Source organism: Carassius gibelio, chromosome B25 (assembly GCF_023724105.1).
Source record: "Carassius gibelio isolate Cgi1373 ecotype wild population from Czech Republic chromosome B25, carGib1.2-hapl.c, whole genome shotgun sequence".
Taxonomy (NCBI): domain Eukaryota; kingdom Metazoa; phylum Chordata; class Actinopteri; order Cypriniformes; family Cyprinidae; genus Carassius; species Carassius gibelio.
In genome coordinates this window covers 19,615,688-19,632,145 of record NC_068420.1, presented here as the reverse complement: position 1 = coordinate 19,632,145, position 16,458 = coordinate 19,615,688, and the positions used below count along the sequence as shown (strand labels likewise).

Genomic DNA, 16,458 nt, shown 5'->3' with positions numbered 1-16,458 from the left:
CAAAGTCGTCTCTGTTTATCGAGCGTGGCATGAATGTATTTGAGAGTAACTGGGGTAAAACCTTAAGCTTCTTCGGTGCTTTCGTCGCGGTGCTCGCCGCTGTTTTTTACTTTCTTGAGAATTCAGAGATCCACAAGACTTTCCTGAACTGAATAATTTATCACATTGCGCATGCGTGAAATGCGGTAAAAAATTTGACGTAATTAACGACAAACAACTAATTAACGTCGTTAACGCGCTATTTTTGACAGCCCTAATATTTAGATATATTTAAATATTCAAAAAGGTGTAAAAAAATTTTTTATTTCATTAAAATATTTCAATAAAATGAAATAATTGCCTATTTCAATTTTATTTTTCTGCAGTCACTGGGCTATATGTATTGAGAAATTTTTTCCATTTATATTTTGAAAAAAAATACTAAAAAATAAACCTGAATTGTAATCTGTATTTTGAATCTGTATTTTCATTTTCATACAATTTCATAAATAAGTAGGCTATAATATGCCACACCACAGGCATATCGCGCTGTGTGAACGCGTTCATGTGATTGGCTTATAAGTAAACAATCCCCCACGTGGAGTGCGTTCTTGTGATTGGCTAAAAGAAGGGAGATATCTGATTGGTTGCTGATCATTCCCTGTTTAAAAAAAAGGCATTTGTGTGTCGAGCCAAGTTGCAGTGAAGTTCACAGACCGCAAGCAGTTTGTAAATCAAGATATATGTGTGTGTGCATCAGAAATACATTTCTGAATCTTGTCCTGTGCATTTGTGAATCTTGAGTGCATTTGTAAATGTTGTTTGCATTTCTGAATTGTGTGTGTATTTGTGAATTTTGTGTGAATTTGTGAATCGTCTATGCATTTTAAATTTTGTGTGTGCATTTGTAAATTTTGTGCGCATTTGTGTATCCTGTGTGTGTATTTATGAATCATGTGTGTGCATATGTGAATGTAGTGTGTGCATTTATCTTTATTGAGACTCTTTTGGCTCCATACATATAACACTATTTAAGTGTATTATTCACCTGGGCTGCTTGACTACAGCAGAAGTGAAACTGGTGTGTTTCAGTCCAGATCATGTAACCAATCAAACAGTGACTCTGGGAGTGTGAGCTGAAAATCTCATTTGCATTGTCAGGGTGGAGTGATTGTGATCCTCTCAGAATAGAGCAGCTCTGTCTCCAGAGACCATGTTCAAACCCCAAGAGCTTTATTTGACTAGATTTACTGCTACTGATCGAGCTTCTGAAAAACACCTGGACAAACACTACATGCATCTTCATCTGTTAGTTGAATGATGTTGTCAGACACAAATGGAGTTTGTTGAGAAGCTTTATTGAATGTTGCAGCAAACACAGCAGATTGAAAGATCAGCCAGTGCTTTGACACTAGAGCTCTCTTTCAGTATTGAGTTGTAAATGACTACAGCTGCAGCACTAGACTCATGTGAATCCTGCCTGACACAGGACACTCAGATACGCTCATCTTCAGGAGAGAGCAGCGCTCACTGGAGAAACATCAGCACTGCGAGCGACTAACAGCGACTCTTGTGGAACGAGGCCTCATGAGGAGCTCCATCATGTGTTACTCTGCAGACGTACTGCTCTCCCGCTTCCCAGCGTGCTTTGCTGAGGGTCAGGACACTACTGCGGCTGTAGCGGCCGTCCTGCTCGCTCTCTGCGCTGGTCACAACCCCCTCGGTGACCTCTGAGCCGTCCAGTGTCCAGCTCACCAGCGCCCCCTGTGGAGAGTAAGAGCTGAGCAGGCAGAGCAGTGCGGCTGAGTCTCCAGAGATCTGCAGAGAAGAGGGCGGCAGCAGAGACACTGAGGGCTTCACTGTGGGACCAGCTGCAGGAGACAAACACAACACATTCACAAACACAGAGAAAACACACTGCAGCTCCAGCACTCTTCTGCCCTGCAGCATTCACAGCATTTCAACAGGACTTTCAGCAGCAGACATGAGGAGTGCAGTCAAAATCACTACAATCTCATCATTCATCTTATTCAACATCACTACAGCTGATATATACACAATATACAAACTATATATAATCACTACATACATTTAAATGAAACCTCATAAAATGAAACGATGTACATGAATGCTGACACTGTACAAAGACACTGAACGCTTTAATTCCTGTATAGTCTCAAATCTCATCATAAAGTTCTTACATTGTCTTAACTGAACTTAAAATCATATTACACTGTTAAATATTTTTTTACACTTTTAAAAATGTTAATGTTTCAAGCTGATTTTTTATTACTATATCTCACATCAAATGCAAATTATTTTAATAATAATAAACAATAGAATCAACTTTTCTGAACAGACACATATTTAGTATTTTTGTAAGTTTTTGAAGCACAGCATGAGCAAAAGAGATTCAAAATCATTGACTGAACTACAAAAAGTAACTTTATTGACATTCTGATGTCATTTCTCCATATATAATATATATAATAAAATATGAACGTCATATGAACGGTGTAAACATTAATGAAAATAAATCTGTAAATAAAATTAACTGATAAAACTCAAAGTGAGACACATCATGGAAATGTGTTTGGACAATTTGTTTTCTGAGTATTTAATTCAGTTATTTTAAAGCTCTCAATGTGACAATACAATAAGTTAAACATTAAAATCTAAACATTTTAATAATTTTGTAAAAGACAGTCAAAAGAGACAGACTTACCGAGCACCAGTTTAGTTCCTCCACCGAATGTGCACCACAGTGATACAATCTAATGAAACACTCGTACAAAAACCTCTATTCCACTCGAGTGAACACACACTCCAGCAGAGAGAGAAACACTTCAACACTCATTTAGTTTCAAAAATACTTCAAAAATTAAGATCAAAGACAAAGTGTTTTCAAAATGTTTGTTATTAACTGAAGAAAAAACATCAAATTAGTTATTTTCATAATCAGTTGAAGAGTTAATTAATCACATTTACGATAGACATGATTCACTTTGACTTTAAATCCTGTCTGCTGATTTAGACCTTTCTAAAGAAATATACAGTAATTGATGACCTGTGACCTCTGAGGTGACCTTTGACCTCTTTTATCATGACAATGTTGTGGAGTTTCTGCTTATGTTCTTCATATGCAACTCAATCATAATAATTCACAAAATAACCCGCATCTTCAGAGAAAAGAATCAAGACACAATTGTCCATATATACTGTAAATATATACTGTACAGGCTGTTGTGAATCCTCAGCACAAGAACAACAAAACTCCACATGATCAAGCTGTAATCTATCACCATCTTTAACAGAATGTTTTCTGTCCATTTTTATAATTTCAGGCCTACATGAGGATTCATGATAGACGTACAGTCATTCCTGATAGTTTATGACCAGACTCATGTTTCTTGCTTTTATTACAGTGGTGGCAGCTCATCTAATGTAATATGTAATTAAATATTCTGTAACTCTAGTATATTAGTCTTGTATCAGCTCAGTCTGTTGTGAATCCTGCCCACTTCTTTGCATGGTCAGCACATGCTTCAGTGCTCTGAGAGTGTTTATAGAGCTGTGAGTTTAACACTTCATGACTGAGAGCAGAACAGAACACAATCTTCATCATCACACAAGACACAACAACAACAATGAACAACATCATCATCCTCATCTGGACTGTCATTATGTGTATACAAGGTAACATTTTTATTAAAATATTAAATTCAAATTGTATAATATTATTATCAAGAGTGAATGTTACACATAGACCCTGCTCTTTCTAACTCTAACAATGTTTTTAGGTTTCAGTGGACAGGTGACTGTGACTCAGACTCCCTCTGTTAAAACAGTTCAGATTGGTGAATCAGTCACTATAAACTGTAAAACAAACACAGAAGTGAGCGATGTCTGTGTAGGTTCATATACTTGTATGGCCTGGTATCAGCAGAAACCTGGAGAAGCTCCTAAACTCTTGATACGTTATGCAGTCCAAAGAGAGTCAAATACTCCATCTAGATTCAGTGGCAGTGGAGTCCAGACTGAAGATACAGGAGATTATTACTGTCAGAGTTACCATTATATCAGTAGTGTTGTGTTCACACAGTGATAAAGAGTCGTACAAAAACCTCCGTCAGTCAGAGTCACAGTGACTGCACTGATACAGGTATGAGAAACTGCACAACACAATCACACGCAACAAAAATAACACAATGTCATTGTAACGATATTAACTTCCTAATCATCGGGAAGAAGGAGGCGGGAACCGGCGCACAATCAAAAATAAACACAAAACAGCGCGTCAGCCCCTCACGGCGACTGACGCGCACAAATAAAAAGCAAACATAAAATAATATTCCAGGCCTGGTCCTCTCTCGTCCTTCACTATAGTCGCTCCAGTTTTATATCCTTCCATCTCCTACGTGGGATTGATACTGGCGGTGGGGGTGCAGGTGTAGCTCATCTCCAATCACTACACCTGGCCTCACTACTCGTTCCCACGCCTCTCGGCCCCGCCCCACTCGCCACAGCCATACGATGAATATTACACTGAACACAATTAAAAATGTAACACTTTTGTTTTTGCTCCCATTTTTCATGAGCCGAACTCAAAGATCTAAGATCTAAGACTAAATCTGTGTTAGTGAGCACTTCTCCTTTGCCGAGATAATTCATCCACCTCACATGTGTTGCAAATCAAGATGCTGATTAGACAGCATGATTATTGCACAGGTGTCTCTTAGGCTGACCACAATAAAAGTCCACAATAAAGTGTGCGGTTTTTACACATAGAACAATGCCACAGATGTTGCAAGTTTTGAGGGATCATGCAATTGGCATGCTGACTGCAGGAATGTCCACCAGAGCTGCTGCCCGTGAACTGAATGTTCATTTCTCTAGATAAGCCGTCTCCAAAAGAGTTTCAAAGAATTTGGCAGTACATTTAACCGGCCTCACAACCGCAGACCACGTGTAACCACACCAGCCCAGGACCTCCACATCCAGCATCTTCATCTCCAAGATCATCTGAGACCAGCCACCCAGACAGCTACTGCAACAGGTATGGTTGCTTATGGGGATCCTTGCTCCCAATTTAACTGAACATACAAGAGCTTAAACATTAACCACCCGGAACCATCAGTTTGGAAATACATGACAATTAAGACACTTGATAGTGTCTTTAAAAGTGAACAGCGGTAATTGTGTAGATGTGGCAGTGGGACGTCTATCCTGTAGCTTGGTTATGAGGATGAGTGTCTCTCATCAGTGAGGTCCATGCCAGCCAGGACTTGAAAGCCTTAGTGATCTGAAACAAAGAGACTACAACCAGAAGGTGCAGGGTAATATGCTCATGCTTATAATGGGGAGGGAGGGAGGGTTGCAAACGATTTGAGCATACTTACCGAGCAGTAGTGCCACGGATACATGTCCTGTGTATAATAAGAGAATGGTAGTGATTGGAGTGATTTGACAGCTGACCGCATCAGCTGGTCGCAGCCTATCCCTATCTGGCCTGACAGAACTAACATTGTGCTTGATTTCAAATGAACATTAGCAAATAGCGTCACAAACTTACGTGGTTAGAACTACGTGGTTGGTTAAATAGCAGAAGTTATTCCTCCACCACATGTGTGTGACGTCATTAACAATGGCCCTAATTTGTTGAACTAATGTGATTCAAACGACGGAGATGTGATCGTGATGGGGAAACCGTCGTAACTAGCTAGTTCATTTCAACAACAATGCAGCTGACTATGGCGGTAGGTCAACGAGTAATGATCTTTTACGGGAAACGTATCCCAGGTGAACTATGTGAAGGAGATGTGTTTGCATTGCGTGAGAAATAGTGGATACTGATTGGTTTTCAGGTGTAACATTTTGATTTAACATTTAGGTGTAACATTTAATATTTATATTTAACAATTTAAAATATCTCTAAGTTGACAAATATTGTTGTAAAGGTGCTAAAAAGTGACTGTCAAAAATTCATACCAGTTTTTTTAACATTTGTTTGAAGCTAAATGTGTCAAAATGTTGCTGTTATGTTCAGCGTGAGCCGCTTTACAAACGGCGCCCCATAGAGGGCTTGCAATTCAGACACTGTAGTATTTAAAGACTTTAACACAGGACCGGTGAAAGGGAAAATAAGTTGTATACAATTTATCAATTTTATATAACAGTTTTGCATCAGTGTTTGAATACATGTATTATAATTTGCCGACAAATTAGAATTTTTAGAATTATGTAAATATATATATATATTTTATAATACATTAGAAGTTTATACACCGTAAGAATACACTTAGACACTTAAAACACAATTAGCATAAGGCACATATAGTTATAATTTATTTTTTGCTGTAGTGAATTAATGTGCTACATAAAATGATTTACTAAATGTATTACTTTTGAAAAGAAGATTGAAGTGCATGGAAATATTTTAAACATATTGCAGCTGGCCTATACATTGTAATAAAGTACTTACACATTAAACCCTATAACACCTGAATCATTTTGCTGTCTTCTTACACAAAGTACACACAAAATATACTATAATTTGTAAATAAATACACAACTTAATGTGTGCTTGAGTTAAGAATATGACTTAAAAGCTCAAATAAGCATATTTATTTGCATACTTTTTAGAAATATATTCAAAATCTAGATTCATATATTTTAATGCACTTGAAACAAGCATGTTGTGGATAAAAATGTACAAGAAGTCAGACAGAAGAAGTGACTTAATGCCGTCTGTTCAGTTTGATTGACAGGAATCATATATTACACCTAGAAAATGCTGATCATATCAAAACACTGACTCATTCTCTTTAGAAATACAATAATTATCAGGTTTTTAATAATGGTTATGTGTTTTGGTGGTTTAATTTGTGGGGAACATGTTATTTATATACACATATTAAAGGTCCCCTTCTTCGTGATTCCAGGTTTTAAACTTTAGTTAGTGTGTAATGTTGTTGTTAGAGTAAAAATTATATCTGTAAAATTCTAAAGCTCAAAGTTCAATGCCAAGCGAGATATTTGATTTAACAGAATTCGCCTACAAAAAACGACCCGTTTGGACTACATCCCTCTAGTTCCTGCAGTAATAAAATCACTAAAACAGTTTTTTGACTAACCTCCGCCCACATGAATTCACAAACAAATTATTCTTGAAAGATGGAGCAGTTCCCTCTTTGTCTGGAGAAGGCGTTGTTTATGGACCACAAACGGTAAGTGTATTTTATTATTTAAGTTGGTGCGTTTAACAGTTTCTGTAACTTACTACACAAAGGGCAATGCTGTTTAGCTTTAACTAGATGTTAGGGCTGTGCAAAAAAACTAATGAGATTTTCATGTGCATCTCGTCAGTAAAAACGCTTCTGTGATTATAAATACATCTCCAGCTCTAAGCTGGTGCCGAATCACAACACAGGAACCGCTGGCCCAATCAGAACACGTTACGTATTTCTGAAGGAGGGACTTTATAGAACAAGGAAGTCATCAGCCTGTTTTTGTGACAGTGAAAACAGCGCTATACAGATAGGTGAATTGTGTGAAAAATACAGTTTTTTTTACACGCGAAACATGAACATGTTATATTGCACACTGTAAAGACAATCAAAGCTTCAAAAAAGCGCGATAAACGGGACCTTTAAAATCTTAAAAGATGTTACACAATACTGGATTTTAACCCATTGAGCAAATAACATAAGATTTTGTCTTTATGCCTTTGTGAGTTTTGAAAGAAAAAAAGAAAAAAATTCTGAATAAATGCATGTTTGTAAACGCATGGGTTTTCTTGTTCATGGTGATGAATGTTGTACTACTTCTGAACCATAAAGAGATATTTGTGGCTGCTCTGTTGATGCAGCAGTCATAATGACCTCCTGAATAACTGAATCAACTGTTGATCTGTGATGAGACTCAGTCAATGATTCATTCTGATGTGTGTCCTTCAGTATCTGTGTCTCTCACAGCTCTTACTGAATTACTCTGGCTCCTAGTATCATGTATAACATTCATATTACAATTATTATAATTTATTTTTTTCAGCAATAAAAGAATCCACAAAGAGCCTCTTATTCCATCAATGTACACGTACTTTAAAGAAACTGCCAATGGCTCTTTCACAAGAAGGAACTCTTTTCAGTCCTACATGGAAACATGTCGTGTTATAGTCATTATATGAAGCGTCTGTCTTCAGGTGATTTGTTTTCTGGTGTTCAAAAATACCAGAAGGAAACATTAGTTGAGGGATGTCATCTTCTTGTATATGGCTTTAATGTGTGCTGTATTAATCAAGCCTTAATCTTATCATGGCATTTTTTTCTATAATAGCAAATGTCAAATCATATTAAAAAATTTTTTTTAAATCAATATTATGTTGTATTGTGATGAAAATGCTGTTTGATACAAACTGTATCTCCTCAAGCTGCAGTGTCTCTCAGCTGTATCAGTGCAGTCACTGTGACTCTGACTGACGGAGGTTTTTGTACGACTCTTTATCACTGTGTGAACACACAGCTCCTAGGACAGTGTAAACTCATACAGTAATAATCTCCTGTATCTTCAGTCTGGACTCCTCTGATGGTCAGAGAGAAATCAGTGCCAGATCCACTGCCACTGAATCTAGATGGAGTTCCTGACTGGAGGGTTCTTATGTCATAAATGAGGAGTTTAGGAGCTTCTCCAGGTTTCTGCTGATACCAAGACACACAGTTACTACATCTAGTAAGTGTCTGACTGGTTTTACAGCTGATCGTAACAGTTTCTCCTTTATTGATGGATTTTATTGCTGGATTCTGAGTCACAGTCACTTGTCCCCAGATCTCTGAAATAAGACATTTTAGTTGTTTAGTGAACATTTAGATTAACTATTATCCTTCTTATATATCACACTAGTGCATAGAATATGAGATGTTGTAGTATAATTCCTGATTTATTATAAGATATTTACCGTGAATGCAGAGCGTCAGAGTCCAGATGAGGATGATGATGTTGTTCATTGTTGTTGTTGTGTCTTGTGTGATGATGAAGATTGTTCTGTTCTGCTCTCAGTCATGAAGTGTTAAACTCACAGCTCTATAAACACTCTCATGCAAAGTGTCTCTGTATGTAAATGTCTTTGTACACAGAACAGACAGCTGTCAGACTCAGATCTATTCACAAAACAATAAAAGATTTAATACTTTATGATGATAATGAGCTTTATAAATCAGACAGACACTCTCTACAGTGAGTCTTTAATTATTTTACAGGCTTATCATCTGCTTTCTAAACACATATTTTTAAGAGGTAAATGTTCAGATCTTGAGGTGTTTAATGGTGGTCTGGTTTTGTTCTGAGATATATTGGGATTTACAAAGACATAAATTAAATTACGTTAAAATATTTGTATCCGTTCAAAAAGGCATTAGTATGAACCTCTGTACACATACCATCAAAATAATTCAACAGTTTATAAAATTGTTAAGATTAAAATAAAAATAATAATAAAAACTTCTAATTGTATTAACTTCTTCTGAACCATAAAGTCATATTTCTGAACATTTCTGTAGGCTGATGTGTTTAATTCAATCATATTGTGTTTGGATTAAAAATTTACTGAGATTTATACAGATTAATGCATTCAGAAGAAAAAAAAGTTGAATGAAAACACCTGCAGATGAAGGAAATTATTACACAAGTCTGTGAAGCTCAAACACTGAAACAGATCACTGTTGGTTGTCTGTGTGTTTGTCACAAGGTGACGATCTTTAGGGGCGGAACCAAAAATCGGGAAGTTTGGTTCCGCCCGGACCGGAAAAACAGAACACCGGAACTTCCGGTAGCGCCGTAAGAGGGAAAATCAGGGAATTCGATGCACCTGTGCCTAGTTAGGGACAGCGGTTGGTGATTGGAGGATACGCTGGACAAGGCAGTACTTAAGGCCAAGTTATTTCACAGTCTGGGGGCTCTTTCTGGTGTGTGTGAAGCACTGTGTCGTGCCCGTCTTGGTGCGCTGCTGGTGGCTGTCTAACTCTCTCTCTCTCTCCCTCCCTCCCTCAGGCTGGAATTGTATGATTGTGAAGACATCGCGAACCTTAAAGGTTGAGAAGTGAACGGATTATACGGCGAACTGAGACGACGTGAAAAAGGGGATTGGAAGCGGCATTGATGTGAGTATTAAGAGCAAGCCGAAAGTGCCCTGTATATTGACCTGGCGTTGTGTAGATCTCTCCAGGAGGAGGAGGGCGGCCCTACCCCTAATATAGCGTGGTGGGAGAGCCGAAGGAATACTTATTGAAGTAGTCACAACGACGACATCACTAGCTAGGCCGCATATTCCATCGCCAGATCCGAACCAAGCGAAGTGAAGGAAGACGGGTGTCCTTTTCGTACACTGAGTGTGGTGGGTGAGTCTTCGTGCTGTGAAAACCTATAATTTTGACTTGGTGCTGTATATTGCTGTGGGCTGCTGTGTATTGCCGTGTGTCCTGTCAGATAAACCCCCGCCTTCACGCACTTCGTCGCGGGAGGACAAGGAGACTGCTGGTCCTAGCCTAGTTCAGTACAGTATATGTTGTGAGCGTGCTTCAGATCTCCGGAGATAGCACGGTACGCTGTGTCCAGCCCAGAGGTGAGAGCTATTCAAAGCAAACTAACTGTGCTTTGTGTCCAATCTGATACCTGTGGAGAGAAAAGGAAAGAGAGAGTGAGTAACGCAAGGAGAAACAGAGGAAACCTGTACGTACAGTACGCTGTGTCCAGCCCAGAGGTGAGAGCCATTCAAAGCAAACTAACTGTGCTATTGTGCCCAAGTTGATACCTGTGGAGAGTGAAGGAAAGAGAGAGTGAGTAACACAAGGAGAAACAGAGGAAACCTGTACTTACAGTACGCTGTGTCCAGCCCAGAGGTGAGAGCTATTCAAAGCAAACTAACTGTGCTTTGTGTCCAATCTGATACCTGTGGAGAGAAAAGGAAAGAGAGAGTGAGTAACGCAAGGAGAAACAGAGGAAACCTGTACGTACAGTACGCTGTGTTCAGCCCAGAGGTGAAAGCCATCCAAAGCAGAGTAACTGTGTTTTGTGTCCAAGTTGATACCTGTAGAGAGGAGGAGAGAGAGTGGATAACGCGAGGAGAAATAGAGCGAAACCTGTACTTGCAGTACGCTGTGTCCAGCCCAGAGGTGAGAGCCATTCAAAGCAAACTAACTGTGCTATTGTGCCCAAGTTGATACCTGTGGAGAGAAAAGGAGAGAGAGTGGGTAACACGAGGAGAGACCGAGGAAACCTGTACTTACGCCGCTGCCTGTGGAGAAAGAGAAAGCCCTTTCCCTATTCCCCAAGCTATTTTTAATTATTTAAATAAAGATTGTTTTATCACTTACTTGTTCTCGTGTTGTTTGGCCATTGGTTTGGCTTTGGGGACCTCCTCGAGGTGGAAGTTGAGAAGGGGTGTGGCTTAGTCAAAGCATAGCCCGCCCCTGGGTGTGACATGTTGACTCTGTGTAGTTTGACTGTATTATGAAGCTCCTGTGAGGACGCTGAACATCTGACTGCAGTAAAATTGGTTTCATATTCACACATTCAGACTTTCATGTTCAATAGCTTTGTTAATATGCATTTAATAAAAAGGATATTTACAATTAATTTTCATTACCGACTATAATGAGCAGTACCTATCCATGTTTCTGCAGAATTCAATGTTTTAAAAGGTTGAAAAACACGTTTATGTCCATGGAGTAGTGTGACGTCATCACCATCAGAGGGACCGTCTACAAATTACAAGATAGTTTTATGGCAAGTTGCTAAAGACTCTTTCGAGCTGAAAAGCACTGTTTTATTTAAAACATTGCAGAGCATGCTGATATATGATACATTTATTATTTATATATTTCATAAACAATTTGTGCCTCAAGTGTAAAATATTTTGTCAATTACTGTGAAATGAGGGTCACACCTCTACAAAACAAGTTGCTAAATAATTATTTGAATTATTTAAGAGCATACTACAAGCCTTAAATGTAAAATTATTTGTTCTTTATGTTTGATGCTCGATGGACTGTTCTAGAACATAGTTGAAAATCTTAATTTGGCCCTAATAAACATACTTTAACTCTTTATTTTGCAATCATTTGCTTTATATAATTATAATTATAATAATAATTCATTACATTTATATAGCACTTTTCTAAGCACTCAAAGCACTTTACATAGTCAGGGGGTATCTCCTCATCCACCACCAGTGTGCAGCATCCACCTGGATGATGCGACGTCAGCCTTAGTGCACCAGAACGCCCACCACACACCAGCTTACTGGTGGAGAGGAGACGGAGTGATGAAGCCAATCAGCAGATATGGGGATTCTTAGGAGGACATGATGGTCAGAGGCCAATGGAGGAATTTAGCCAGGATGCCGGGGTCACACCTCTACTCTTTTCGAAAGACATCCTGGGACATTTAATGACCACAGAGAGTCAGGACCTTGGTTTAACGTCTGACCAATTATATGGTCAATGGTATATTGACCAATTATATGATCAATGACTACTCTTAACCTGACTGATTGCTGTTAACAGGTCCACATGGGTCCAGAATACATTCCTCACATCATTACACCACCAGCAGCAGACCGTCCTGTCAGCCGAAAGAAGTTCGGATGAATAGATTCATGTCATATATGTGCCCCGGAACAAATCCTCAGAAACATCAGATCACAAAAAAATGTGTAATAGACAGCAATGAAAATTTCCAGTAATAGCAAGCTACACTGCAGCAAACTCACTTCAGTGAGTGCAGTCCACATCAACAAATAAATGCACTTATAGGACATAATTATATATATATATATATATATATTGCAGGAATACAGTATTTCACAGAGTTTGATCTGTTTTGTGTTGCACATTTTGATACATTTAGTTCATCCAGTCATCTTTATTGCTTTGATTCCTCAAAATTAACCATGACAACACTTGCAAATGGAGTTAAGTATACAAGAGTGTGCAGCTAAAACATTTTTTTACTTTTACTTTTTTACTTTTTTATTTATTTTTTATATTTAAATTTGTATTACTGCAAATTATCATTAATCTTTAATATTAGTTACATTATTTTGTAACTATGTGTGTTGATTTTTTTTAAAGTGATTTAAACATGTCCATGCTGAAGTTTTTTTATGCTTGAAGAAGGTGTTTTGCTGTTTTCTTTCATCCTGCTACATTTAAGCAAAATCACATGACAAAAAGTGAAGCTGTACTGAATATCAGCAAAGATTCAATCATAGACATGAAGCCACAGAAATGTCCACTCCATCCTCATTCTCTGATCTGGAACACAAGAGGAGAGACACAAATACTGAACTGGCTGAGCACTTACGGTTATTTAAAATAAAATAAGCTACAAGACATACAACAACTATGTTTGCTATATTTAGTAAAAAAAAAATGTATATAATATATATATATATATATATATATATATATAATTCATATTTCATGTTATAAGAACATTTGTAATTTAACGTTGCATTGTTTATCATCCTCCTCTCATCAGCAGCTGCAGTGTCTCTCAGCTGTATCAGTGCAGTCACTGTGACTCTGACTGACGGAGGTTTTTGTACGACTCTTTATCACTGTGTGAACACACAGCTCCTAGGACAGTGTAAACTCAGACAGTAATAATCTCCTGTATCTTCAGTCTGGACTCCTCTGATGGTGAGAGAGAAATCAGTGCCAGATCCACTGCCACTGAATCTAGATGGAGTTCCTGACTGGAGGCTGTTGATCCAGTAAATGAGGAGTTTAGGAGCTTCTCCAGGTTTCTGCTGATACCAAGACACACAGTTACTACATCTAGTAAGTGTCTGACTGGTTTTACAGCTGATCGTAACAGTTTCTCCTTGATTGATGGATTTTATAGCTGGATTCTGAGTCACAGTCACTTGTCCCCAGATCTCTGAAATAAGACATTTTAGTTGTTTAGTGAATATTTAGATTAACGATTATCCTTCTAATATATCACACTAGTGCATAGAATATGAGATGTTGTGGTATAATTCCTGATTTATTATAAGATATTTACCCTGAATGCAGAGCGTCAGAGTCCAGATGAGGATGATGATGTTGTTCATTGTTGTTGTTGTGTCTTGTGTGATGATGAAGATTGTGTTCTGTTCTGCTCTCAGTCATGAAGTGTTAAACTCACAGCTCTATAAACACTCTCAGAGCACTGAAGCATGTGCTGACCATGCAAAGAAGTGGGCAGGATTCACAACAGACTGAGCTGCTAAAAAAAAAAAACACATTGTAGTATATTTGATTTAAGATTTTCACAAATATAATTTTGGTAACACATTAGTATAGGGACCAATTCTCACTATTAAATAGTTGCTTATTATCAAGCCTATTATTAACACATTAACTGTACCTAAACTTAAAGGGTTAGTTCACCCAAAAATCAATATTATGTCATTAATTACTCACCCTCATATCGTTACATTACCTGTAAGACCTCTGTTGATCTTCAGAACACAAATTAAGATATTATTGATTAAATCCGAGAGCTCTGACCCTCCATAGACAGAAACAGAATCAACATGTCAATGTCCAGAAACATAGCAAGGAGATCGGTAACATAATCCATGTGACATCAGGGTTCAACTTTAATATTATGAAGCTATGAGAATACTTTACGTATTACCAACTATTAATAAGCAGTGAATTAAGAGATTTGTTTTTGGCAAAAGTCGTAGTTAATGGTTTGTTAATAGTGAGAACTGGACCTTAAAATAAAGTATGCTCATTATTTTTAGTAACTGTTGTTGAATCCAGGTCCAGGAGTTTCAAATGTAAAGTGGATTCACAGTGATTGGGCTGCAGATGAAGAAAAGAAACATTAAGAGAAACACAACGTCATCCATGATAGAAGAGGTCAAAGGTCATTAGGTCATTAAATATATACTGTATCTTTAAATTTTTTTATATAAGCACATTTTGAAGATATTGTATGTGAAAGTTTTATTCTTAATTTTTTAAAAGCATTTTTTTCCAAAACTAATTGACTGAGTGTCATCAACAGCTGAAGTGTTCCCTTTCAATCGCTCACATTCGACGTTACGAATGGGATCTCGCCCGAGAGCCCAGTCACCTTCGAGTGGTACAAAACGAGCCAATGGTACACAAAGTACCTAGGTCCGTGGAATTTGCATCGCGAGCTCCACCCCGCAGAGCGGGTATATAAGGAGCAACGTGAGCAACTTGCATTCAAGCTTTCGCTTCGAAGCCGAGCACATCGCTTGCTGCAATCACCGGAGTGTTACAAGCTAGAACTGACAGAGTGATTCAGCGGTTCGTCTGGGTTTCCTGCAACAGCTCCCGCGTTCCCCTATTTCTCTCACAAAAGAGATACGGGCCGATTTGCGTCTTTTTAAAGATGTCATTTCGCCCGTGTGTTTCTGGGTCCGGTCGATACATCGCTCCTCATGACGGTCACGATTGCTGTGTCACGTGTCTGGGCTTCCAGCACGCTGAGACTGCTTTCGTGGATGGTTCATGTTCTCATTGCGGAGACATGACCATCTCGGCGTTGAGATCGAGACTCGATTACCTTAAAAGGTATAGAGTCCACTCTGCCACACCCCGTTCTAGCTCTTCTTCTCATAAGAGTGCTACTTTGGCTGGTGGCCAGGGTGATCTGAACGAAGAGGACCGTATGTCGATCGCCGCATCACAAGGTGGGCTTGAGTCCCCGGGAGATGAGGGTTCGGCTGCGTTGCCTCCCTCGGGAGTGCCAGAGTTGTCCGAGTCGACTGGAATCCTTCGCCCTGTCCCGAGCGCTCGAGGCTAGATGATTGGTTCCTGGGGGCTGCTCATGCGGAACGCCAGCACCCCCCTCTGGTTCCTTTCTTCCCGGAAGTGCACCAGGAAGAAACTAGTTCATGGAAGGCACCTTTAACTGCCCAAAACTGTTCTGGTACTTCCTCCACCTTCACTGCCCTCGATGGGTCAAGAGGCGTGATGATTGCCAGTGTTATTGAGCAGGCTGCCTAAGTTTGAATGTTTTTAATGATTATTGGTATTTTTCAAACAGAATACCTGGGACATTTGGCTAATAATTGTAAAACATACATAGAGTGGACATACATATTGCGGGAGCGGGCGGGAGTGTAACACATACGTTACGGGAGCGGGCGGTAATGGTCAGAAATTCGGCAGGCGTGGGCGGGCGGGAGCGGGATGAAGAAAACAGTCGGAAACTCTAGTTCCCACCACTCCTTTTAGGGATCAGGTGGTGAACTTGAAAGCGCTGCCCCTGGAGGAGACAGACCCAGCCCCGGCGCTGCTCTGTCCAGTACGTGCGCTCCGCACCTACGTGAACAGAACTCGGACCTCAGACCAGCTCTTTGTCTGTTACGGAGGCCAGCAGAAGGGAAAGGCTGTCTCCAAGCAGAGGTTATCCACTCTACGGACTGTATGTGTGCGCTAATACCCTCAGGAGGTG

The 16,458-nt window shown here is 39.1% G+C and overlaps 1 long non-coding RNA gene and 1 gene segment (V, D, J or C); one reads left to right on the top strand and one right to left on the bottom strand.

The window, feature by feature from the left end:
- Nucleotides 1-1,320: 1,320 nt before the first annotated feature.
- LOC128013754 (Ig kappa chain V region Mem5-like) overlaps nucleotides 1,321-16,458 on the bottom strand; it is a 120,918-nt gene continuing 105,780 nt past the window's right edge. The window contains 2 exon segments of the V gene segment in view: nucleotides 1,321-1,850; nucleotides 2,705-2,736. Of these exon segments, the coding sequence occupies nucleotides 1,537-1,850; nucleotides 2,705-2,736 (346 nt within the window).
- Nucleotides 9,481-11,344, top strand: LOC128013805 (uncharacterized). Its single transcript, XR_008183410.1, has 2 exons — nucleotides 9,481-9,938; nucleotides 10,024-11,344. It is a non-coding gene; the product is annotated as an uncharacterized LOC128013805 (long non-coding RNA).